The 27,205-nt window shown below is 42.3% G+C and overlaps 1 protein-coding gene across 1 annotated transcript in view; it reads left to right on the top strand.

The window, feature by feature from the left end:
- Window positions 1-27,205, top strand: part of ITPR2 (inositol 1,4,5-trisphosphate receptor type 2) — a 243,878-nt gene that overhangs the window by 3,392 nt on the left and 213,281 nt on the right. Inside the window, exon 2 of the mRNA XM_054281843.1 lies at window positions 25,348-25,418. Within this exon, the coding sequence (XP_054137818.1) occupies window positions 25,348-25,418 (71 nt within the window). The remainder of the gene's footprint in view (window positions 1-25,347; window positions 25,419-27,205) is intronic.

Genomic DNA, 27,205 nt, shown 5'->3' with positions numbered 1-27,205 from the left:
ATATTTTAAAAGAGAGCAGTTTTGCTCAGTTTGGGAAGAAGAGGTTTAACCATTTGTCTCTAGGAGAATGTTCCAGGCTGTGGATCCCACAAGGAGAGGGGCACCTCTGGATCATGGTAAAGGAGAGGGTTTCAGGCCTCAGCATTCCCTCTAGGCAACTGCTGACCTTTGGATTCTTGAGGTACTGAGAGCCCAAGAAATTCCCTGCTCTTTTTTCTGCTTGGCTTTGGGCTTCCTCTGGGTTTGGATGCTGCTCTGAGGTGCTGATGATGTGTAGGCTTTTCCAACCTCAAGGCTCTCTGAGTTTCCTCACTTGCCCTCCTTCCTTTTAAAAAATGAGAATGCTTTTGGTAGCTGATAGTTGAGGAAATGTTTGGGAGAAGCGATTTGTATCCATTGGTAGCATTCTGTCATTGCAAGATAGGTTTGATACTGGATTATTGAACTGTGCTAATTCTGTAGGGCTTTCCCTTTTTTCTTTAGCTTTTAGTGTGTTTGGCTTCTGCCCAGTTGGAGGCCTTATGTCCCACAGGAGATGTGTGGCAGGGCCAGGCAATGAATCCAGTGATCTCACATTGCCCTAGGCTGCTGTTGAGACCCCCTTTCCCAATATTTTGGCCATGAGTGCTCTCAGATGATGCATGGTGGCAATTAAAAGTGTATTAATCACCTATCAGTACAATGAGGGGAAAAAAATATTCTTCACTGGAGAGGTGGGAAAAAAAAAAAAGTAATGACAATGGCCAGGATCAGCTGTAGGAAAGTTTGACGATGGGCCTGTTAGTCACCATGGGGAGCTGCATTCCTGTCTCACCTCCATAAATGTGCAGTCAGAGATCTCCTGGAACATAATTAATGGAGCATGCAGCAGGAGCTGCCTGCTCTGTGATAGATGGCCCTGGATGACGAGGAGTGCTGAGACTTACTTCTAAAAAGCAGCAAAAATTGTGTTGCAAAATACTTTGGACTCATTTCCTTGCATGTAATGTTGATTTTTCTTGAACAACTTCTCTTAATTTGTGGGAGTGCTTGCTGGAACATTCTTATTCAAAACATCCCAGATTTATTCAGGTTTCTTCACTGGGTTTTTGTGAATTGTCTTGTTGAATTTGGGCTTCAGAGAGGTTGAGTCAATCATACTCTCTGAAGAGGCCAAATTAAGTAGAAAGTGCTTTAGAAGCAGCATAAATCAAAATGTTGCAAGTATAGCAAAGGCTGAAATATGTCATCTTGGTGGCTTCAGGAATGGTGCTAAGACAAAAGGTGTAGTGACTGATGATGCTTCCAAGACACCCATGTAGTGTTTTCATCAGTGAACTCATTTTTTCAACCTTTCTCTCCTGCTGTCTGTATGTATAAGCTATGGTTAAAGAACAGAGTATCCATCCTCTAATTAACAGCAAACTTTTCTTTCATGTGCCAGCTGGAAAAGGTAATTAGTCAGGAAAGAATAAAAAGCCTGAAGAAAGTGAGAGTGGCATAACTATAATTAATCATAATTTGATTCTAACACGTAGAGAATCAAATAATACCTACAAGAGAGATGGGAGTATGAATTTCAGCTTTTCTGTGGGAAAAAGTACTTGTGTGTTTTGTTTCCTAGGTACTTTATCCTCTAGACTGATAGAACCAATGAAATTTGACAGTTTTGATTGTGTGATTCTGATTTTTTTTTTAAATACTGTGTAGGATTGGCATTTTCAGGAAAATTTTCTCTTGGTTGTCTTTCTAATGCAGCAGCCCTGGTGTGAATTCTGCAGCTGCTTTGAGTATATGGTGATGTACACTTTTCAGCTGCACAGTGTATTTCTCTTCTGTGATAACTAATAAGCTAATAATGCATTATTAACTACTTTCATTGATCTTACAATAAATGCCATGTAAGTGGAGATGTAGGCATATAAATACACCTCTGCATCTCACATACCTTGCTATTCAATCCATATATCAAAGCTCATATCCTCTGTAATTATCCACTCTCACCAGCAATTAGGCACAGCTCCAGCTTTTCTAACAACCTTATTTTGATGCTTGTTTCAAATACTGTAAGAGCAGTGCCATCTTTGAATAAACAATGAGACAAAGCTTTCCACAAAGCAGCCTCAGGGGAATGCAGCAGGCCATGAGCCCCAGGGGAAGTTGGTTTGTTTCAGAAGTTTTACTTGTTCACTGAGCACAGCCTCAGTGTGAGGGAACATAACACTAGACTTAATTACAGCAGTATGATTTATGAGGCTGCATGCTTAAATGTAATATCCTTTTTCCAAAGGGCTCATTCTCTAAAGGGGTTGGAGAGAAAATGGGGATTAGGGAAAGAACTGATTGATTGGTGTGGAAGTGAGCTTACCTGCTGTGTGGTGGTAACTGGAAACAGGAGAGGGCTTGGATTTTGAACTGAGACAGGTCATACAACTTCTGTAGTTCTGAGCTGGGCTGTGGGTGATGTGGGGAGTAGTCAGGAAAGAGAGAGGAGATTGTTTGGCCTGAGTGACCTGAAGTCTTTTCTACCTTGCTTTTACATAATGAGGGGATTAAACTGGACCACCTGTGTGTGGTTCTTGGTGTCACTAGAAACCACAGTTACCCTGTATTTTAAAAGTACTGCCGAGGAAGAAGTCAGTCAATCTCTGACTTCCCCAGCCTGGAAGATTGTTTCACAAGGGGCCCTTGGCTCAGCTGGGTGTTTCACAGCACAGTGAGGTTTTTGGAGCCCTCCCCGCCCATGCTGCTCAGCTGGAGCTTGAGCCTGTTTGCTGGGCAGCAGCTCAAAGCCGTGTCCTCTGCACCTGAAAGTCTGGTTTCTGCTTGCTTTCAAAGGTCTGCTACTTCTTGTAGCAAAAAAGGGATGTGGGTGAAGCTCCATCACTTTGATACACTTGGTATCAAAATGGAGAAAAGAAAACAAACAGTATTCAAGGTCTACTTTTTGAGTTGTCTGTGCTGTGTTTTGTCACTTGATCAGAGATGCATATTTTAATTCTGTTAAGGACATAATCCCCCTTATGACTGATTCCTGTAAACCTTCAAATCTTACAAATTTGTTATTTGTAAATCTGATTCCATCTAATTACTTGAACCAGCAGTTCCACCACTATGTAGATGTGTAGGCACTTCCTGACATGGGCTCTGGTTTCAGCTGTTCATGGTGCTAAACCTTGATGTTTGGGACCCAGGGTAGATGCCTGGAGCTGAATGTGTTGCTGTAGAAAGTTTCAAGTAAAATGACCTTTCCGAGAACAGGATTAACCAAAAAACCCCAAACCACCACCAAACCTAACAAAAAAAGCATGTTATCCCCATCTTTCAAAAAACCCAAGAGTCTTGCAGATGTGTGTCAAGAGTATTCCTGAGGGCAGGGCTCTCTCCAGCACCACTTCTCCAGCATGGAGGGCTTGTCTTTCTCTGCCCCTGTGGAGTTTTGCTCAGGTTTAGCAGGTGTAAGTTGAGGAAGGATTTTACCCTAAGACTTTGTGGGCTGTCCTGACCTGCCTCTTGCTGGGGGGCAGCAGTTTTACCTGTCAGGGGCAGCTTCCCTCTGCTGACACTGGGCACCAAGAGCCCTCACCCTGACCTGCATCTGTGTGGGAGGTGAATCCCAATTCCCAGGACTTCCAGATTCCTTTCCTGGGAGGCCTCAGGAGGGCTTCAGTTGTCCATCTGCTTTGTGTTCCCTATCTCTGGAGAAGTAAAGATAATTTCTGCTTTTAGTGCCTCAGTTCACTTCAAATAAGAAACAAGAGAAATGACATTTTAGCAAGGTAAGGTTTTGGAAACAGAGTTAAACAAGAAAACCACAGGGTTAAAATGCACTAATTCGTATCTGATATTAAGTACTGCTTGAGGTTTTGAGGGGCTGTTTTGGCTGTGGTAGCCAAAAGGTTGTGTCAGGAATGGTCTTGTTGCTGTTGTTGCTGGTTTTGTGACTCTGTGCCTCCATCTCTACCTACTTCTTATCCTCATTTGTTTGCATGTTTTGATTCCTGTTGAGTAGAAATAAAGTGTTTTCCAAAGTATGTGATTTAAAAACAACTCTTATTCATTACTTTGTAACAAAGGAAAGAGGACCCTGAAGAGTGGGCTATAGAGTGCAGAAAAGAATGTGAGGAAAACAGCCTCCCCTGTCCTTCCAGTGCTCCCTTGCTGGACGATGAAAAGGAAGAAGAGAGGTGTGTTGGTGAATTCAGGATGAGAAATGGGCAGAGCAAGTGTTAGAAGGGAAGTGGGGCTGAAGAGGAGCAGGAGCTGCAGTTACCAAGAGCAGCAGGGGCTGAGAGAAAATAGCTCTGAGAAGCTACTGAGAGAGAAAATAGCTCTGAAAGCTACTGACAAACTGTTCTTTTCCGAGGGAAGAAGTCAGCTTGCCTTTGCCACTGTTTACTTTGCTATTTCAAATGTTTGAGGCCTGTGCTAAGGCTGGTGAGGTTTCAAATACTTGAATATTTGTTTGTTTTTTGTTCTGAAGGTTTTTGACTTTGTCCAGGAAAATGAATGTTTTATATCACCTTCTCCAAGAGAATGTCTGAGGTAAAATGCAAGTTCCTCAGAAATAAATTGCAGTTTTAAGATTGCCTGTGATAGTTTTTGTAACAACCAAAGTTAGATATAGCAAATTGTGGTACTTGGTAATCTTCTATAAGTTTGGAAAACTAATTTGAAATGTCCCTCTAGGTCATTGCTGCTGCATGAATGAAGGTACTGGGTTGAAATTTGTATGAAATTCTTGGCAGGAGGAGGCTGGAAGAGCATATCCAAATGTGGTGGTTATCACTGTGGGTCCTTTCCAGCTCAGACTGCTCTGTGGTTCTGTGATTTGACACCAAGTTAAGCTTCCTCCAGCTCTTTTCTGTATGATATTAAAACGGTAGTCAAGTTTTTGTTCTTTGACCTCTGACAGATAAAAATCAATGTCATTTAAAAGGAATATCAACAAACAAACCCTGAAACGAGGCTCTTTATATGCAACTCAAAATACAGAAACTTCTTGTGATTCAATGCTTGGGCTTCTTATCTTGATTTTCTCTTGGAGGCTTGTTTGAATTTCAAACAGCTTTTTTATTCCCTGCACTTGACACACACAAGTTAATCAGTGCTGCAGGGGCAGTTGAAAGCACACAGAATTAGGGAAACAACTGCCTAAACTCTTAGTAAGCCCCAGATTTTTTATACCTGCTTTCCAAAATTAAAAGACAGCAATCCAGTTCTTAAGAGTAGATTTTGGGTAGTTGGGTCACGTTGAGCACTGTGATGTGAAAAATTTAACTTGGCAGCTTTAGAGGGCAGCAGAGTTGGATGTGAGCAGTATAATTTTGTCCTGGATCTTGCAATACCTGACTTGATTTGTAAAATCCCAGCTCCTACAGCTCTCTCACTTGTGGATATCTTCAGCTTCTCCCGCATGTGCTTTGCCAAAATATTCTCATCACCTTTTGAGTTTGGCATATATTTTTTTAACGTTCAGAAACTATAAATAAAGAGAGGAAGCAAAACCAATGTATTAGGAAGGACTGGATATCACTTTTGAAAACACTGAGAGCAGATCTTTGTTCAGTTGTGAATGCTGAGAAATGTTCAAATGCATTACTAAGCAAGTTCCATTCTTCTGATCAAAGAGTAAAAGTTTAAACCCTTCCTAGAAAGTTGGGTTTTTTAAAAAATCCTTTATTAATAGGAAAAAAAGGAAAACAAACCAACAAACTGTGTGGACTGAAAAAAGTTAACTGCCTGTTAATAATGTTTTCTTTGATGTTTTGGACAATTTTTTAGATTATCAGTTTTTGCTAAGGTGGTCTCAGTTTCAGCAGAATGCACTGTCCTTGCTTTGCTGCCTGGCACTGGTGAGGGTGCCAATCCATAAACTGTTCCAAATCTGACAGGGCTCAGTGAGCTTGGCTCTTTACAGAGAGCAGAAAAGTCAGGGTTTAGTGGAGACTTTTGTGGAATTACAGTGGAGTAAAATGAGGTTTTCCATCAGGCTTGCTGATATAAAAATCAGGAAGGGCAACATCTACGCTGCCTCCCAGGCTGGACAGAACTAAGTTCAAACTTTACTGTCAAAGAGATTTCCTAAGTCCTGGACTGATGTATAATATTTTGGTTTTTAATGTGGCTGTGAGAACTATAAAGCTGATGACTTCACTAAATACAGGAAGTCCAAGTTTCAAATGAGATTTTCAGATATCTCTGCAGATATCCTTATGTACCATTGTAGCATGTTATTTATAAAGAAGAACCTTGTCTGTAAATCATAAAATACAAAATATTATACAGAAAAATTAATTATTTTTTTTATTTTGATGTGAGGAGGTAACAACTTATGTGTGACAGGCTGGCCAAGCTAATTAAAGGGATGGAGCACCTCCCTTGTGAGGAAAGGTTTAGAGAACTGGGATTGTTCAGCCTGAAGGGAGCCCACAGGAAAGATGGAGAGAGACTCTTGACAAGGGCCTGGAGTGACAGGACAAGGGGGAATGGCTTCACACTGACAGAGGGGAGGTTTAGATTGGATTTGAGGAAGAAATTGTTCCCTGTGGGGGTGCTGAGGCCTTGGCACAGGGTGCCCAGAGCAGCTGTGGCTGCCCCTGGATCCCTGGAAGTGTTCCAGGCCAGGCTGGATGGGGCTCTGAGCAAGCTGGGATAGTGGGAGGTGTCCCTGCCCACGGCAGTGGGATGGAATGAGATTATTTTAAAGGACCTTTCCAGTCTAGGCCATTCTGTGATATTATATATTATTTTCCTCAAAAAAAAGTAACTCACAAAAATCCTTGCAAAGCTTCATGACATTATTTCCTGTATAAGTGATTTAAGATGTAGGTCCTACACCTGCAAATTTGTGGACTTAAACTGAAAAGATGTCATGAGACAATTTTTTAAAAGAACCTGTTGAATAGGATACAAATTCAGATTTTTTACTTCCCTGGCTTGATTGTCATGAGTATTAAAAGGTAAATTAGGATTTGATCAAGAAACCCCCTCAGAGGCAGTTCAGAGAGGGCACTGCTGTGGCTCCTGGGCAGCTGCAGGTCTGGCTTAGAGGTTTGCTCAGGTTGTGTTAGCAGTGGCTTCTCTTGCAGAAACAAAACAAGGTCAGGACCTGGCAGGCAATTAAGTCTTGTCTGTATTAACTTTTGTAGTTGAACAGGTTTTTCTGTCACTGAAGGCAAGGACCAATGAATGTCCCACACCCCCTCTCCCTGTAGTGTCTGGGGTACAGGAAAACCATGGAATGTAAAGTTTGGTTATGACAGCTCATTTGAGGCTGTGCTGTGCACGGGGCTGGTGGAGTCAAACTCTGGGTTTCATCTGATCCATTTCCTTTCTGTGCTGGATTAAACTGTCCCTGTGATTAGGCTGCTCCTAATGGAACTGTTTTCCCTGAGCACAGCTGGAAGTGGGACAGTGCTGGTTTGAGTTTTAAGCATGGATCTAAAGAATGTTTGAAGGGAAACTGGATTAAGGGGTAGGACACAAGCAGAGGAGCCGCTTGTGCAAGGTTGTTGACAAATTGTGGATACAACCAAAGACTCCAAGTTCTGGGCCAGTGCTCTTTTATAGGCATTGATCTACTGAGCTGTTCAATGCATGAATTCTTTTATATTGGTTTATCTCACAGTAACTGGGCTTATGCCAGTAGTGACAAAGCTAGTTAGTTCATTAAGGCTCCCACCTCAAAAGGTGTGTTGCTTTATTTTAAGTCTGTGTCTAAAGATGCAGAATTTATCACTTTGAGAAAACTGTGTGCTGAAGAGAGTCTTACACTTGCTGGCATTATTGTTATGCTCATCCATTGAGGGGAACCTCGTTGACTGCTAAATATAATTAATGCTCTTCATTTGTAATGGAGGTGAGAGAGAAAATCCTTTATGCAACCTGATAAGTGGGGCAATAGAAGTCACCACCCAAAGCACTTACACTTGGTAAAGCTGCATAAAAACTGGGCTGTGTTACCCAAGAAACTTAGAATTTCTTCTAAGAAAACCCAAGAATTTCTTTCTTAGAAAGAAATTCAGCATCATCAGGGCAAAGTGTACAGGCCTGAATGAGTACAGAGAATACAAGAGAAAAACATCAGTCATAGACAAGAAAATCTGCTGGCCCAAAAGCAATAGAGTGAGTGTGCCACTGAGCACTCTTCTCTCTGAAAACTGCTATCAAAGAAACTCCTGCTGTTTGATATGTCCTGGGTTCAGGAAAACAAGAATTCACAAGTTCTTGGACTCATTGGACTCAACGATCTTAGAGGTATTTTCCAACCTAAATGATTCTATGATTATATACAACTATTTCCAAATAACTAATGAAAAAAATACCTGACATCATCTCAAACTTTTCTTTATGGCAGAAACAGTCCTTAAGTCTCCAGAATTGACACAATTGCTTCTGACTAACAATAATCTGGTATCATGGGATGGATCCAACTTCCAAAGTGTAAATTTGTATTCATGTGAATCCATGGTGCAAGAAGCAATCACAGAAAAGAAGAAAGACCAGAGAGAATTTATATTATTTCTAATACAAGAACTGGAAGCCTTGGGGGTACAATTAAAACAATAATAAAAATGCCATCTGGAAAAAGAGATGGGTGCATTAGGAGGAGTAAAAGCAAAGAGGTTTCCTAGTGACATTTTGATTTGCAGATGAAAGTGAAACATTTTATGGGCAGCAATTAAAAACTGTTCAGGCAAGTTAGGGAAATGAATGTCAAATACAGCCACTCTCAAACAGCAGGGTGGGGTCACTGAGTTGGTCAAAAATATATTTGCTGTGGTTCTGATCTATTTTTCCACAAAATATAGGTGAGAGGAGCTTTGGATTGCTTTGTGTTTGAGCCTCAGCAGAGACTTGACTTTAGGAATGACCTTGCAGATCAGTTACTCAGCTGTGGAAGCGCAGGTGTGAGAAGGCAAGGGGCAGCTTAGAAGGTGACAAAGTAGGACAGAAGTTTTCGACCTCTCTGGGGAGAACTCCTCTTGGTGCTTAAAATTTCAGATTTTTTCATTTTAATTTATCTGAGGAAGAAGTACAGGGTCAGTACTGTGCTGAGGCATCTTGAGAGCAGCTGGCACATCTTGCTGAAGGAATTAATAGGAATTAAATGTACTTTCATGGATGCTTACAGATCTGGGAGCAATGGGGTCATCTTGATGCCTCACCCAAATTAACTCTTTGCAGATATTTCCTTAGGCAGGAGATCAAGGAACTATTTCAAGGAATGACTGCTGAAAAAGGCATTGCTTTTTCTTTCCTTCTCATAATTTGCAAAACCTTCTGAATAAGGTGCAAAACCTGCAGAATCACACACCTGATGAATATATTGCTCCTGGAACAGATTGCAGATCAGCCAAAAGCTTTCACAGATCATTTGGGCTCTCATGATCATCTGAAAGCGTAGCATCCCCTCAAAGTGGCAAGATCAAGGTCTTCTGATCTCATCAGGCAAGTTTGGAATTTAGAAATGAGGTGGTACACAGGTGGTTATATTAATTCAGAAATTGTATTGTGGCTTTGAAACTGGGGGTGCTGGAAAAGTCATGGCTGATTTGCAAAATGTGTGATTTGGTGGCATGTAAGCAGGAAGTGGGAAATGGTGCAGGAAATGTGACGTTGGCAAGACAGATAAAAGAGAGAGGACAGCTCAACGTGTCTTATAGGGGCATCTCTGGAGTGTGTGGCTGAGGAGCTGAGGGGTTTTTCTGCCAGAGAACTGGTAGTTATGGCTGTCCACTGAGACAGTTGTGATTTATTTCAGAAAATCACCCAGTGCTTGTGAAGTCAGGCACCAAAGGGCTCTGCAAATAGGAGAAACTTGGCTGAATGACTTTTGTAGATATAGAAACAAGAGTAAACCATTTATGGATCAAAGGAGAATTTGGAATTCCAAGTATTTTGCTAAGTCCTTGAGACAGCAGGCTTTCAGAAAAGACACCCTATCTCAATGTGCCCACAGGCTGATGGGTGTGGGTAGAAAGGATCATTATGGACTTCTACCTTCAACTCTCTCACTTTGTAGATTCAAGGAAATGAGGGCACTGTGTCCCACTGCTTTTGAGGAATTTAAAACAGGAGTGGATGTGAATATGAATTATACTCCAGAAGCTATTTTATTTCAATATAAAACAAATTTCTACATCATTAAGAACTTTTGGGGTGACGTGGACTGTGTAGAAGATCAAACACTAGGCTGGAAAAGCTTGCTCCAGCCTGTTTGGTAACATGAACATCTCTTGGATGGAATTTTACAGGAGAGCTTATGAAGTCCAGGGATTGACTGGATGGGAATGAGACATAATGAATCAAGGAGAATTCAGTCCTAACTGCCCTTTGTGCCTCCTTTTCCTATGTAGTTGAAATATGTGTTCAAATAGTCAACCCTTGTAGTGACAAGTGCATAGACTGAAAAGACCAAGTTCATGTCCAGATCAAGAATAAAGATTTCCAACAAGCTGAGGTGAAAGCATTTTGTTCAGTAGCTGCTTTTCATCTATTACCTCAGTTTAGCAGAGGTCATAGAAGAACTAAAGGAATTTTATCCTTTTAGCCTGAAAGGACTGAAAATATCTTGACAGCTGTTCTTTTCAATCACTTCAGTCCTCTGAGGATAATGAAGATACTGCATTCACAGGCTTGTCTGGGTGATGAAATGTCTTCAAGTATCTTCAAATGCTGTCAGAGTGGTCTCTACACCTTGCTTGTAGGTATCTGTTGTTGGTGGATGATGTTACCCATTGAAGGAGCTTCAGAATTTCTGTTTTGGCTGGGTTTTGGTTGTTTTTGTGTACTGGTAGCTTGAGGGATCCAATCTGAATACTTGTTTTCTTAGGATTGTTGAAGGCACTTATTGTTTGTGTTAAAAAACTGGTGCAGTTTTTTTTCTCCTTGACTTTTGCAGCCAAAAGAAATATGGATCTGTTTTGTAGGGTGGACCTTAAATGCCTTCTGTAAGTTCTCAGTTCTTCTCCATATAAAATGGGAATTGTTGTGAATGCAATGAGGTGTAGGTTATTTAATCTAGTTGAAGAGAAGAGGGAGGAGGATTTTCCTGTGCATTGTGAATATTGGTAGCTCTTTCTGTGTGGTTTGGTCCTAGTCTGGGGATGGGGAATTTTCCCTTTGGAGGCTGCTCTTCCCAGCTTGAACTGGCACCTAGGTGTCCAGATGAAATTCTGTGTCTGGATTTCTGATTCATATCAGCCTAATGTGGCAGCAGCTGCTTTCAAATGGGTCTTGCTTAGAGGGGATTACAAGGAGTGCTGTGAAGTCTCATTTTACTTCCTCCACCCTGGCTACAGTGTGCTCAGAGGAGGGGAAGTTGGATATTTGTGCCATCCCTCATAGATACAGAACTGAGCACTTGCTGGTTAGCTGTTTTCTGGGCACTTTGTTGCCAGAGCAAGTCAGCAGAATATCTGATTTAAATGCCACTGAAAGTCTGCTCCACAGCTATGACAGGATCTCTTCAAAGTTAGTTGGCAGGAACTTAGCAGAACTTTGGTGAGGTAAGTGCTGTGATACTTTTTTCTAATTTCAGGATGACAAGTTAGGGACAAGCTTTTCTGTTGTGTAAACACAAAGCTTTAAACACAAACAAATAGTTATTTTTGGTGCTCTTTTCCTATGACAAAAATTAAACTTGAAAGGTAAAAATAAACAAAAAAACATGTTCTAAAACATTTTCAGATTAAAGGTTAGAAAAAAGAAAGAACAAAGGCTTAAGCTCATTTCCAGCTCACATAATTGCTGACACAAAGCTGCAGTCTAGCCAGATGAACAGCACTTTGTGAGGTACAGGAATAATTTGTAGTTTTTTTAAGTAACCAGAGTAGCAAGCAGCATATATATATGGAATAAAGTGGAATAAAGCCTTGTCTCTGTTTCAGTTTTTCTAGGAAATATGATAATATTTAAGTTTAACTAATATCTGTTTCTGTCTTAATGGATCACAAGAGAGCAGTTAACTTCTGATGTCTTATTTAGGAAGAATTTATATGTGAGTGAACTGTGGTGTCAGAGATGATGGTGTCTTTTGCCTTGGTGAATAATTTTTCAAACCACCAAGGCTGTGGATGTACACTTACTCTGCAAGTTGTTTTTTATCAGTGGTTTCACATTACTGCTCCCCATCAAAACAGTTTATGTGAGTGTTCTCAGCCCTCTCTAAGCAATATGAGTTCATATACTTAAGCAATTTAGTAGATGATTTGTGCCAACGGGGTTGACTGTTGCTTAGAGACCCTCAGGCTCTGAAAGGTTGTAATGTGAAATGAATGACCCAGATTAATGTTTACTTTTGCCCTTGCCTGCATTTGGGTCAACTTAGTTCTGTTATTGAATGCTGTGATCTGTGGGTCTGGTAACTCAGAGTGTCAGGTTGTGGGCACACAGTTTGTGGTGGTTGGGAGTGGGGCTGTGGCTGAGCCTCATCCCCAGTGGGTTACAGGGGGTGTGCAGGACAGGGAACAGCATTGAAGGCACTGAGCCATGGAGTGCCCAGGTGTGCTGGCCTGTCACCAAAGGGAACAGAGGGCACACAGGTGCAGTGCATGAACGTGAGGAGTATGAGAGGTTGGGCTAAAGAGCAAGAAGGGAGGATGCTTGCAGCCTTCTGGAGTGACATGGTGTTACTCTGTATGGGTTGAAGCCTTCTGAAACTGTGTGATAACACTCTGTGTATCCTGGCTGTCTCAACTGTGACATGTGCTGCAACATCAGCTATGCTGTTTTATTTCCATCTGTCAAATCAGAAAATAGTGGAGAATTCTGCTCCAGAGAGGTGCTTGGGGCAAGGCTGGGATTTCTAGTCAGGGAGGAAGCTTGGGAAAAGCATGTCTGTTTTAGCAGGAGGCCAGACCTTCTTCCACTTAGGCTGAAGCGTCTCAATGTCCTCTTAAACGGAAGTGTTAATCAAAATATAGCAGGCTAATTGTTTATGTGAGTGGATGAGATTATCCCAGACAATGTGGTGCTGTTTGACTTGGAGAAGGAACTGTGTAACTGTATGCAAAGCTGCAGCACTCTGATAGACGATTGGCTTTTTGATTAGGTCATAAAATCTGGGGAGGTGATAAAAATGGAGCTCTGCTATCTTTTCAGATCAGCTTATAGCTGTGGAGTATTATTTACTATGCACAAGTGAATAGGGACTAGTAGCTGAGGCAGTGGGCAGGTTTTTAATCTTAATGTGCCAGGCAGCAGGTTAAGCTCTTGTGATAATGTGTCCGAGAGCTTTGTGGAGTGATAAGGAAAAGGTTAGAATACTTTTACTGTGCTAAATATTATTGCACTGTGTTAGATTAGAACTCTTTAAATGAGGGTTGTTTGTACCAATTAGTTTAACCTGAAAGTAGATGTGGGCTTTGGTGTGCTTGTTTTTGTGTCCAGGTTCCCTTTGCAGGGAGAGTGTGCAATAGTGGTTGCTCCTACAAAGTCTCTATGGGAACAGGGGTGTAATGAAAATAAACCTCAGTATCTCAGGCTTGCTTGTAATTGCATTTACGACCTTGCACTGACACAAAGAGATGGAATACACAAAACACCCTGAAAAGCACAATGCCTTCTTCCTGAGAAGAGCTGCTGAAATGTATCCCATTTACTTTGCTCTGGCCAGAGAGAGCTGACATCTCTAAAAAGGGAATCAGGTGGCTTTCAATTGCATTTCTGCATGGTCCCCACCATCCTGCTTGAGAGATGGTCATGCAGGAGTAAGGAAGAGTGGCTACTTAGTCCATCACCCAGCACATTCTGACCTTACTCCAGTTCCTTGTGGGAGCTGCACGGTTCTCTTCAAACCAGGTAATTTATTTTCTCCTGTCATCCCTCATACTGTTTCTGTCCCCATCACTCGTGCCTTGGAGCCCTGTGCCATCTCATTGCCAGCCTTTCCCATACTCCCTGTTGCTTGAGGGCACCAAGAGCTCCTTGCAGGACAAGCTAAAGCCCCGTGTGCTCAGCCAGGGCTCTGCTGTGTGTGCAGAGGAGCTGATCCCAAGGCTGTCCCTCTGCCATGCCTCCTGCCCAGCCTGCCCAGCAGCTGCTTGCCCAGTGCTCTGACAGGTCCTGCCGGTGAGCGGAGAAGGGGAAATGTTATTTTTTCCCATGTATACAATGAAAGGAAGCGCTGTAATAAATGGAGTGAGGTAAAAAGGCTTTCCCGGCACATTACCTTCTAACACTTCTTCATCCTGTTTCTCTGCTCCAGGTCCCACTCTGCTGTGGGCAGCAGGACTGAATTCCCCACAGCTGGCTCCTGCATGCCCCCAGGGCCTGGCTTCCTCAGGCAGGGAAAGCCCTGCTTTGTCCTGTCAAGGGGATGAAGGATGTCTCTCCCTTGGAACTGGGTAGAGGAGGGTCTCTTGCACCTCAGTGCACTGGAGCTGGTGTAGGGAAGTGCTATTTCATTGCTAATACAGCAAAAGGAATAACAAAGTCTCCAGAAATTATGTAAAAGACAAGAGGGGTGGGTGGGAGGGTGGAGAGAGGAAACACTTGGAGATGTCTGCAGTGTTTCCTGTTTGCTTCTGAAAATTATGAGTCAGATCCCCCAGAAACAAAAGAGAGGGGTTTGAAAAATGGTGAGATTTAAAAAAAAAGTAATCATGCGTGCATCTGTTCTCTTGGTCTTCTGGTTTTTGAGCTCTCAGAGCTGGAGGCCATTTTTCACATTTTTCAGGGCAGTGGTGACAGCAAGGAACATACATTCTTTTCCAGTGAAAGTAGAGGGATTTTAATATCTCTCAATGCAGCATCAGGAAGGAGACCAATAGAAAAGACACCAAAGATCGCATGGTCTGGAATAAAATTTGTGATAGCATCGCAGTTCTTCTAGAGTTGATTGCTTTGGCTTGGAGAGGTGTAACCCTGGTTTGGCTTTGGCTTGGTTAGATGTAACCCTGGAGCTGGTTTGCCTTTGCTTTCTGAGGTATATACTTTGGCACAGAAGGGAGAAGGTGCATTGTGTGTGCCCAGATTGTGTTTGATACTGATCCAGAGGGAAGAACCATGCTCCTTTTTCCCAGGTCAAACACAGTCTGCATCCTTAAAAGCCATGGATTCTGTGGGATTTGTAGCATGAGTGCTGATAAGTGTATGTGTGTACAGCAGGATTGCACTTAAAAAGGAAAAATGAAGTGGATATCATTGTTCCACTTATCGTATCACCAAGTGCAGGCTTTTCTAGAAAACCTGATTTCTTTGTTTCGCTGCCAGTTAATTCCCAGTAAATATATGTAAGTGATAAAAGACTCCAGTTTTCCCAGTAGAAAGTGATTATTTGCAGGTGCTTTTCCTCCATTAAGGTGTCAGGACAAGCTGTGTGAGGAGACCTGGAAGCATTTCCTTCAGCTGAAAAGAATGCTGCTGAACTGGAGGGCCTGAAGGTAGAAGGCCAAATTAATTTCTTTGTAACAGAGCTTGTTAAGACACACCTTAGAAGATGATCTGACTGACAGGTGACAGCACAGCCAGAGTCAGAGCTCCTTGGTGCTCAGCAGAGTCATTACTGAGAGCTCAGGTGGACCCAAAAAAATTTTGTATTAATAAATAAACACCCGCTCTTGTGTGCTCTGGGTGCTGGATGCAATAGCCTGTACTGCTGTAAGTGTTTTCTGGAGTGATTGTTGCCATTATGCTGTCCCCAAACCCTGTGCAGGGATGGGTCTGGAGGGGTCCTAGAAGTGCTCAGCCACCCTGGTTAGAATGCTGAGCTCTGCTGAGCAGATGTGTCTCAGAGCTGGGAGAGTCCTTGGGCATGTGAGATGGGCTGTTGCGAGTGTAGCCTCCTGGTGGGAGAGGCCAGCCTGCCTGGTGGTTGGTTTGAGAAAGGTCTGAAACAGTTTTGAGATGTCAACCTGCTTGTGATGTCATTTTCCTGCTTTAAAATGATGGTCATGAAAAGTTCCCACAAGTAGAACAGGCTCACAGCTGTCCCCTTGCACAGAGGTGACTGCTTTGCCACCCTGCTTGTGGCTGCTGTTTTGTGACTCTCCTACTTCCCAGCTCCTTCCACTGTGGCCAGAGCATTCCCAAGCATTTCCTCTCCAGGGTTCTGCTCTGTGCTCTACGTGGGACTCGCTCAAGCGAGTGTGTACAGGTCGGGGTAGGTGTGGCAAAGGGCTCCCAGAGCAGCTCCAGCAACTGGGAAAGCAGCTCTGAGACAATCTGGAACAGCTCCCAAAATGATCTCTCCCCGTAGGAAACTGGCTCTTCTCAGTTTTAAAACAAGTAAATAAAGTCACTCTGATTTCTCAGCTGTTTTTATTTTTTTTGGAAAGTTTTTTTTAACTTGCTACTGAAGAAAGAGAAGAGCAAAGAAAATGCAAAAATACCTGGGCAAGCTGCAAAAATTTGTAAACATTTATTGTTGCAAAGTGAAAATAAAAATCATACAATCCTTTGTTGAGAGAATTGGAGCACGTGTTGATGTGGAGGTATTTCCTGTGCACAATTCTCATTGCCACCGGTGAGAGCTGGACACATCAAAGGGCGAGCAGACCTCGCTCAGGGAATTCCTGCCAGCCAAAGTCATTGTCCCCAGGGGCAGAAGGAAAGGCTGAAACCAGCAGCAGTATTTTGGGAGCTGGACTGCGTGCTGGCTACAAGCTTGTTGGTGGTTATGCTTGTTGGTTCAACCTGAGAGCTGTCTCCTTTATCTGAGGGCAAAACAGGCAGCACTGTAATTCCAGAGCAAGGGGGTGGTCAGGAAAGGTTACTGTTCCCAGTGTAAAGCCGAGGTTTGCATCCAGTGCCAGGATATGGCACATCTCATGGAAAGGGGCTGTGGCTGGGGGAGCTCAGGATGTGTTGCATGAGTGTGCTTGGACGGTTTCTGTGGCTGCTGAAGGAAGGTGCACTAAAGGAGGGGTATAAAAAGCACTGGGTCAGGTGCTGAGTTGCTGCAGAAAAGGGCTGTCTGACTAGTTTCAGTGGAATTATATGTGTTCACACTAGCCTGGGACTTGTCCCCATTGTTCACCTCTGAAATGAGATGAGCCCTTTCTTTGTTTGGTACCCTGACATATAGCAGTGTTTGTAACATGGAGGGTTTTGTTATCTGTATTGTCTGAAAAATTGGGGTTTTTTTTAATTAAGCAAAAAATAAGGCATGTAAAATTTGCCTCTCCTGTGTAAAATAAGCACCTCAGAATGTGTAAAATGTCAGCACTTTGGTTGAGCAATGTTTTCCACTCGCATTTTTACATAGTGTGACATGGGTTGGTCTGCTGGATTATTGTTGTTTGTGTTACAAAATGGAGAAAGAACTTGGATCGTTTTCCAGGATTTACATTCCAACCTGTGTTTGCTGGATTGATAGTTTTTTCATGTATATGTTTTTGTATGCATTTGTTTGCCTGCATGTATGTTGTCATTCTAGATGCTGAGGTTCATTATAGGCCTTACAGTAGCGTCTGGGGCTGGTTTGTCTGCTTAAACAACAATATTTTTACATTGTGCTATTTCAGCAAAGTTTCCTCATTTTCTTCCTTTGCTTATGCTTCCTTTCTACAGTAAGTGTTGCCATTTTGATGAGTAGGTGTGACTGCCTTCATTATGGAGATGAAGTCACTTTTTGATCACTGGACAGATATTGGCATTTCTCAACAGTGTTTTTCTGGGTAAATCTCTCCATTTTCATTTAGTGCTGTTAGCAGTGAACAATCCAGCCTTTCTGACTCCTTTTATTAGCACATAGTTCTTCAAAGCAGTCCTTTCAAGTGGCCATTCGCAAATACGGGCAAAGGTGAGAAAAAAACCTCAAATTCTTCTGTTGTAAACTAGATGTAGAATTTCTTTTGTTTTGGATTATTTTCCCTATGCTGCTGGCTTAGTTTTGTTGTCTGTGGCTAAATAGGTAACTCTGCAATGAGTTCTGCTTGGTTTTGGGAGCCGTGATGCTGTTACTAGGATCTCTTTTCTGAAGTCACTGTGTACCATGGAGAATTAAACTGCTCAGTCTGATAGGGACCAGTTAATGAGCTGCATGTCTAAAAATTCACATGAAGATGCAAGGTTGCTTCTGACACCCTCATTTTTAGTTTACAGTGGTCCCAGTGTCAGTGTTTCTAATGTGTGTTAGGTTGATATATCTAATAATTCTACTTTATCTGTTCTTTCTTACATTGAGACAGCTGAGTTGCAGACCTGTTATGGGTGGTTGTAAAGTGTGAGCAAGCAGAGTTAAAGTTGTGTGTAATCTTGATTTACATCTAAGTTTGGACCAAATCCTGGGCTTGTTACAGTGCTTGCATTCCATATGTAGTTAGGTGGATTAAGTGGAAATGCTGCAGAGATTAGATTGCAATTAAATCTTTGATGAATGACCCTCAGTGTGAGGTGCTGACACTGCTGCTTCTTTAAACTTCATCCCTCAGTGCAGTTCTGGGGAGCTGGGATGGTGGGGGGTGAAATCCTGGCCTCAGAGACATCAGTGGAAATCTTGTCCATTCAAAGACAGCCAAGATTTCACCTAAAAGGAAAATGTTAGTAATGGAAAAATTGTTCAGTCCTCCAGGTGATGTGCATTATTATTGGGTCTGTGTCCTAAAGCCACCAAAGAAAGCCTTCAAAAAGCTTTCCTAATACTCATTTTATAATTTCAGGTTTTTTAGCTTTAATACAAATATCACCCAAAAGAGGGTTTGCCTGTGGAAGGGTTTTCCAGTTAAATGCCTTTAGGCTGTCGTAACATCCTTGTGTGATAGACTCTTACTTTTCATATTAAAAAAAAAAAAATTGAAAAGAAACAAAGGAAGAAATCAACCATTTCCTTGGGTTTATGGGAATGTAATTTGTTTATCAAAGGCACTGAGACAGACTGAAGCCAAAACCTGCCTGGGAGCAGAGTGCCACTGTTGTAGAGAAGTACAGCAGGACTGGGTGTGCCTGGGGAGGGAGCTGGGTGGGATAGGCTGGCACACCTCCTCCCATGGCCAGTTCCCCGTGGAATCACAGAATATCCTGAGCTGGAAGGACCCACAAGGATCATTGAGTCCAACTCCTGGCCTTGCACAGCCTCAAGAATCACACCCTGTACCTTAGAGCATTGTCCGAACACTTTTTGAGCTCTCTCAGCCTTGTGACTGTGACCAATTCCCAGTCCCCTTTTGACAGCAGAATAGAGGTGTGCTTGGCACCACTGAGAATGACTTGATGTATGTTGTATTGATGTGAGGATCTTGAAATTCTGTGCAAATGCTCATTTGCTTGGCAAAAATCAGTATGTCCAAGAATACGTCTGTACCATTTTCTTGGTGCATTAATGGCTTACCTATTACACAGGCCAAGAAAATTGCATAACTGAGACTAAAATCTAAGGACCATGCTTTCTCCCTTCCTCTGCAACTTCCAAATAACATTTTATTCCTTTATTTATAACTTATTTTAGCTCTGTTCTTATAATTTAATGCAAATTGCACAATGTTTTAAATGTAAATATAGCTATAAAAAGGGATAAACAAGTTCTACCGAACAGAAGCTTTTGCAATCTAAAAGCATGATTGGATATAGCACAATACAATAGAATAATAAAATGACATTTGGGATTTATAGCTGGATTACTTAATTGAGCAGAAAAACTTCTGCTTTTACTCCCTCCCCCTTGACATGCAAGCCTGCAGGTACAGTTACAATAATATATGAATGCACTATCAGATAAGGGAAAAAACTTTAGGGCTAATTATTTGTGCAGTTATTAGTGCAAACGTGGAGCTGCCTGCTTGTGTGGTGGTGGTTTTTTTTCCCCACTATCTGCTTGGGATTGTGCTTTCTGCCCTTGTGTCTCCACACCATTTGCTAGTACAAAATGACCCTACAAGCATTTTTGGGATGGTGGGAATGGCTGAGTGTTCCTGCTCTGTGTAGCTCAGATAAAATTCATCCACACCTTGGTTTCACACTGAAGGCTGTTAATGGTGAAATTTGTGTGCTCTTTTAGGCACCTTCAGGAGTTTGGAATGTTTTAGATGCATAGAATTTTGCTTTCCTAGTGTAAGGGTATTTATTAAACATCTCCTTTCAACCTGTTTTATGCTTTGTGTTTGTGGCAATTAAAATTTTTCAGGAAGGAAAGTATAAAGTTCCTAAGGTTTGAGGCAGGCAGGAGCCAGACTTTCTTGTCTCTGTGCTGCTGTACCTGACTGGTATGAAGTGAAGTTCTTAAAATACTGTGTTCTGCTGTCCTCTCGTTTGTTGAAAAAGCTTTTTAGCATGGAATCTTCCTAAGTTGTAGAGAGGTTTAATAGCCCTTCTATAAGTGCAAGGAAGAGCCTTTTTATTTTCTGCTTGAGCTGGGATTAATCTAGGGGACCCTAAAAGATGTGAAAGGATGATGGTGAAAAATTTGGCATTGGAAAGAGACAGGAAAAAGGACACATTTCATACAGGGTATCTAAACATTGAGTTGTAAATAATTTGAAGCAGGACTGGTAGTCAGAAAGGAGTATGAACTCACATTTTGGGAAGGGTGAGGTAGGATGAGTGTAGATTTTTGGCAGGAGACCACTTGAAGCACACAAGAAGTGGGTTGACCTAGATGCCTGATAAGAGGCTCAATGAAATGAAAAGTGGGTGGACTTGGAGAAGAACTGGGTGGATCTGATTGTTTTGGCACTTCGGTATTTGATGTTTGATTTCCAGGGCAGCAAAATTTTAATCACCTATTGTTCGTTATTGGTTAGTTTCTTGGTGGTATGATTCTCATCTCCCGTCCCGAGTGGGTGCTGGGATGTGTGGAGCACAGGAGAGGCTTTGTGCTGCAGTTTGGGAAGAAAGAGGTGTCCTGGGTGGAAGGTGCTCTGGAGGAACAGTTCTGTGGAGGAGGTTGTGTGAAGGAAAATCTGAGGAGCAAAGCAAGGGAGGCTTTGTGGGCTGCCCCTTTGTTCACGAGGGGATGTTGAGGTTATGCGGTTTTGGGATGGAACCTCAGCATTCTTTGTGAACAAATATGTTGCTGGGCTCCACTGGCTGTTAAAATGTCCAGCTTCTCTTGCTGATTCCTGTTACCAACTTTGCCCCTCTTCCTGCTGCTGCCCAGGCCTTGTGCTGCTCAAAAAGGCAGTGAAATTATGATACCATCAAGAGAATAAAAGCTGAGCAATGTGAGTGTCTTGCATTGAAGACATTGCCTCTAGCTTAGTTTTTTCAGCTTTTTTGAGGAGTAAAATACTCCATAGATGTTTAAATAGTACCAAATGTATAATAGACATCAGCAGCTGAGTCTTGTATTTTTAAACAAGTTACACACACATGTGCAGTTCCACCTATGGGAGAGTCTGTGCTCATGTGTTTATTTAGGTATTGTTGTACTTTATAATATTTGCTATGATTGCTGGGTGGAAATCTCTGTTGGTAGGAAGGGACAAAATACATTTCAGGATGGTATTTTTGAAACTCAAGGTATAAAGCTAAGATAAATAATATGTGGCTGCTTTCTTTGACAATCTAAAAAGCATCTTATATTATGAAAGAGACCTAAAATTCATGAAACCTGCCATAATTCCTTTCCCACTGTTTTCTTACATTGGTGTTTGTTCTTTGAGAATTCAACTGTATCTCAGTATTAAATCTAAAATAACTCATCACTGGGAACAGTCCTTCTAGGATTACAGCTGTACAACTATTCCTTGACTCTTACGCTACATCTTCAAGTTCCTAGAAACCTTTTGTGTATTTACCTTTAGCCTGTGTTAGGTAATCAGGGGAGCTTGCAGGACACAGAGACTTACGGAACATATATGATTCCTATCTATGAACTCAGGCACCATTAGACTTTTCTGCCAACATACTTTGCTTATCAGTTATACTTCTGTTGCTCAGTCTTGCTCCTCCTCAGTGTTCTTCCTCCCATTTCTGCAGGGAAGAGGCAGCTTCAACTACACCAGATAATGGGAGGAGAGGAAGAGAGATACAGAACTCTACAGGGTCATGCTCTGGTGTCTTGACACCAAGCAGAGCTTTCTTCCTGTGCAGTGACCAAGCCCTGAACAGATTGGCCAGAGAGGGTGTGGAGTGTCCTCTCTGGAGATCCAGAGCTGCCTGGGCACAATCCTGTGCTCTGGAGTGGCCTTGCTGGAGCAGGGAGGTGGGACCAGCTGCCCCACTGTGGCTGCTTCCACCCTGACCCATCCTGGGTGACTTTGTGATGATAGCAGAGAGTTGAAACTGCCTTTACTTCCCCCCTGCCTCTGTGGAGAGGCGCACCTTATCTGCTAGGCATTGCTTCAGGTAGCTCCAATTCTTGTTTAATGAGCCTTTGTACACTGTAGCTGTGTACACTTCTGTACATGTGAGGCCTTAATGGCTTAAACACCTGCTGGTCTGTGAGGTTGGCTGCCTGTGGCACAATGATGAGGAACTGCCCTTGCTTGCCCTGCAGTGAGTGGAAAAACTTCCACTGGCTTCAGTGGGAGAATGCCTGGGCATCTGTGACAAGCAATCCCATGAGCATTGTTGCTTTCAGCCCCTAATTCTGCAATTACTGAATACAAAGGGCCATGCGTAAAGTCCAGGGCTGTAATTTCTGTTTTGGCTTTCCTGATGATTTATCTTAGGCACTGCCAAGGAACTGTAAAGCTTAATTATAGCAGTTACTTGGACGGATTGTGCAAACCCCAGGTATTTATTGTGTTCAGGGGAGAACCGGCTCAGCTAGAGATCATTTCATACATGTGCAGGGATCTCCTTTGTCATTTATGTACTGCCAATGTATGGAAAACTGAAATGCAGTTGTGTTGTATGTGTCAGGTGCTGAATGACAGCAGAGAGCACAAAGCAGTATTGTCTGTAGTCCAGCTGAGGAATTAAACCCCTTGAAGTTTGTTAAAGCTTCTCTGATAGTACCATGGTTAAGTGGCTTGAATATTTGCACCATAATTTGGATCAGTGTTTACATAGCTTGCACATTTTATGATATAATACAATAAATACAATACAATAAATTCTGCCTTTATCTGAAAAGCCTGGTCTGGTGCACTTTGGCCTCCTATTTATACCTACTAGCAAGTGATCTTAAAACCTGCTGTGGTGTGGTCTGACAGTCACTGCAGGTGCTCAGGACCTTTTGCAGCCAAGCCTGTTGTTTGGTTTCACTCATCTCAAATGGATTTGTTAGCAGGTTACAAAGGTTTTGAATTGCTGCTTGTTTAAGGCAGCCACCTCGCAGGTGTCAGTAACAAACCAGCAGCTGCTTTTGGCTCGCTATAAAAGTGGGATTTGAATATTTTAAATTGTGTGTCAGAGGAAGTGGTCTGTGTTTGAAGAGCCTCTTGTGTTCCCCTTCACAGAGCGGGCTGAAGTCTTGCATCATGTGGAATGTGCAGCCCAGCTCTCCCTGTGGTACTGTAACAAGCACCTCCAGAGTAAACAAGGAGCTGTTAGCCTCCCTGAAGGTCATGCAGCTGGAATACAGGATGAATGGCATCATGGGCAAATGCTGGGGATTAAATTGTTAATTTAGTAACTGCTAAAGCAATACTTTCCTCAGATTTTTGTCCTGTGTTATAAGAAACAAAGATGTAAGTAACTGGGGTGCTGAGCAAGGACTTAGGAGGTGATGTGCCTGCTCTGTCATGCCACTGCCCTGACACATGTCAATCAACCTTTCTGTGCTCTGATTTTGTGTCCATAGGATGGGAGCAGCACCAGCTCCTTTTTCCTTTGTCTTCTCTGATCTTTTTAGTTCCTGAATGCTGCCAAACTCATTTATGGTCCTTATCTTTGTGCCTTTAGAGAATGGTGAGCAGCAAGTGATTGCTATTACTTGTTGGATGTCCGTTCTCTGCAAGGCCAGTGTGTTTGAGCACTGCAGCTGGCTGGCTCAGAGAGTGTGCAGGATGTCATTTGTTTTGCTCAGCACCAACTCCTTGTTTTCTATCTGGCGTTTGCTACAGTAACATGCCATGGTGAAAGTTTTGAATTTCACCCATAGTTGTTGTCATGAGGGTGTACAATATGTCACCAGGGAACACAGGAGATTCCTTGTGAGTTATGGTTGACTTTTCAATATGCCTCCATCCTGACTGTGCTTAAGGTCAAATCTTATGGGTTCCCCCTTAAAAACCTTCCAGGGATTTTGTTGAGAGTGAGTGTTGGCATAAAAACCCTTTGGCAAAGCTCCTGTTTAAGGTAATCCTTTCCAGTCAGCTCTCAGTGACTGCAGGTTTTAGGTGCTGTTTACAGGAAGATTTGGCCTATTAGAACATGGGCAGAATGCAGGATGCCTGCAAGACTCTTCCTGAGGCCTGCTTCCCAAACATCACTCTGTTCTTGTTAAGCCTGGCCTAACCTAGACTGTGAAGAACACAACTCCCTGAGGCCCCCTGCTTGCTCCTGAAGCTGTTTCTTCAATTCCCCTTCCTCACCGAGACCAGGTTTGCATCCAAGTCTGTAATGAGATTGGAAGTGCTGACTTCCAAAATTCTTTGTCATTTTTGCTTCTGGGAGCTGCAGCTACAGTGGAGACTTTGTCATCTTGCTAGAGGTAGAAAACTCTTGGGTGTGCTGGGGGATTGGCCATGCTGTGCTTGTGGCTGGAGGCAAAGCTTTCACCAGCTTGAGCCAAAGCTGAATGCATCTATTGTGTAACTTGGCTGAAGCCAATTTGTGCTTTTTATTTCAATTTCCAAGAAAAATGCTGCTAAGAATGTTGCTGTGAAGTGGCAGGGCAGTAGTGTGTCCTTAAACATGATTTTCCTGAATAATTGTTTGAAATGGGCAAATTATTTACAGGATGCTTCCTGAAAGGAAGCTAAATTTATGTGTAGGAAGTTCTGAGATAAGTTTAACAATTCATATTTTAAATTTTATTGTTTATTTAACTTCTAAAATATTACAAGAAATATATTAGATTTGTCATCTAGATTTTCTGCTGTGGACTAAAGAAATGCTTATTCATTTTAGCACAGGAAAGTGTGGTCTTGGGAGTTTTGATCAGAGCTGAACCTTAATTCCACATGCCTCCTCAGAGGAAAAAAATGGGAAATGGTGAAGAAGAAAATCTGACAGCTGCAGAGAAAAAAAACTGTCTCTGATTGAGGGTTAATGGCTCAGATGAAGGAAAACATAAATTTTACATGGAACATCAATGTATTTGGTGTGACAAAAGGGATTTTAACTGGATTTAAATGAAGTGGGATCTGAAACACAGACCATAATTTAGTGCTGTAGAAGAAATCCCTGTCTGGAAGGAAAATGTAAACTTTTTTGGTTATGCTTAGTAACTGAATAACAGAGTTTCTAAGGTTTTTTTTCTGTTACACTGGAGAAATGTGGAAGCTTTTGGCTCTGTGGTGTGGCAGACGTGTCTGTGCATTTATAAACATTGATGGCATGTTTTAGTGAGTGTGATAATTTCTGTTTTCCTAGGTTGGTGGATGACCGGTGTGTGGTCCAGCCAGAGGCCGGTGACCTTGCCAATCCTCCAAAGAAGTTCCGAGGTCAGTAATTGGGGATCATTTCTCTTTCATGACCAACTGGTGCTGTTCTACCTCCTTGGGCACTTTACCATGGGACTTCTTCCCAGAGGGTTTGTGGACCCAGGGACTGAGTTTCAAACTGGAACATGAATGGCAGATTTTGAGAATGGATTACAAAATTTGCAAAGGCACCAGAGGCAGGTGGAAAATGTGGGGGAAGGAGCTGAATTTTCCTGTAGTCCAAGAGTTGCTTGCTTTGTGCTGCACATTGAACAATGATCCCCTGCCCTGCGACAAACTCTTTGCTCCAGCTCTGCTCTCTCTGTCAATGGGAGAGAAGCTTGTGAGGTCCAAAGCTACTTGAGCTGATGAATTGTTTATTTTCTTTTCAAGATAAGATACCATTTTAAGGAGTACCCCCAAATATTTTGTCAGCTTTTTGTTTTGCTTTTACTTAAAACAGTATGATTTTTTTCAGCTTGACCTTGTAGATTTGGATAATTCTGCTCTTTCGCTTATTGGAAAAAAATAACAGTGTGCTGACAACTTGTAGTTTTTACTTCATGACTGCTAAAAAAGTACTCATAGCTGTGCCAGAGCAGAGCCTGATCCAGGCCTATTTTGGCTTTAAAGGGCTTGGATTCACACTGGTTCTGAGATAAAGAGAGTATGACGTGCCTGATTTAGAGCAAGAGAAATGTGTTTCATGGCTGTTTGTATCTATTTTCAATGACCTTTAAGGTCCCTTCCAACCCAAACCATTCTATGATTGTCAGGGCTTCCATTGACATGCTTAACTTAGTATTTTATTTGCAGTGTTTATGTATATGCTACTATTGCAAAAAGTAAAGCATTTAAAACATCAGGAGAGTGAAGTTCTACTCTCCCAGAGAGCTCAAGACTTTTTTTCCATTATATATTCAGGAAACATCAGCAGTTGGTTCTTCCAGTTCCAGCTGTGAGTGTTCAGCACGCTGGCTGAAAGTGAGGATGCATACTTAGAAACTAACAAACAGTAATAAATTTCAGTCCCTGGTGTGACTGAATAACTTTAAAGCAGAGCTGAGGGTAGCATCCAGTGTGGCTTTCAGGCTGCATAACTGTGATTTCACCTCCTCACTGCCTGCAAGTGACTCACAGTTTCCAGGTTGCACAAAATATCAGGTAGGGATTCTTTGGATGATATTTCTGTCTCTGGACTACCCTGATGTGTTTCTAAAGTTGACCATATCCAGATTTCTAGATGAGACCAAGGTCACTGGGAAATATTTGGGGTAGGATAATTGAATACACCCAAATGCCTATAACTAAGGATCTCAACAGAGCTTATAAGAAAAGCATATTTTTTTCACTGTCGAGTGTTTGGGGGCTTGATTTTATAACTTCAGTACATTAGGGTTCTTTTCTTGCAGCTCTGTGTTGTTCATTTCTAACTTCAAAAGGCAGAGAAAGAAAAAGTTGTTAGCTTTCTGTGTTGATGATTTGAGCACTTTGATGCAGGGTGGAAGCTGATTGAGCTCCTAGCACTAATGATTTGCCATCAGTGGTGGCAGCACATGTGAGGCAGAGTCAGAGGGAGGTGGCACACTGACAAATGTACAGCTGTTTTCTGCTGCTGGGGAAGCCGAGGTCCTTTCTCTTGAGTTACATCCCAGCTTCTGTAGGGGAGTGGTTTCCATTAGTTGTGGACAGTTTTGGCTCTGTCCCTTATTGTAACCTCTGTCTGTTGCTTGCATAACACATCCCTTTATCTCCAGTTGCCTCTGCTCCCTCTTCTCCACACTATCAAACTTTTCATTTCCTCTAAC

Source organism: Melozone crissalis, unplaced genomic scaffold (genome assembly GCF_028551555.1).
Source record: "Melozone crissalis strain CALT ecotype California unplaced genomic scaffold, PUWL_Pcris_2 ptg000033l_1, whole genome shotgun sequence".
Lineage (NCBI taxonomy): Eukaryota > Metazoa > Chordata > Aves > Passeriformes > Passerellidae > Melozone > Melozone crissalis.
This window is presented reverse-complemented; position numbering and strand designations above follow the sequence as displayed.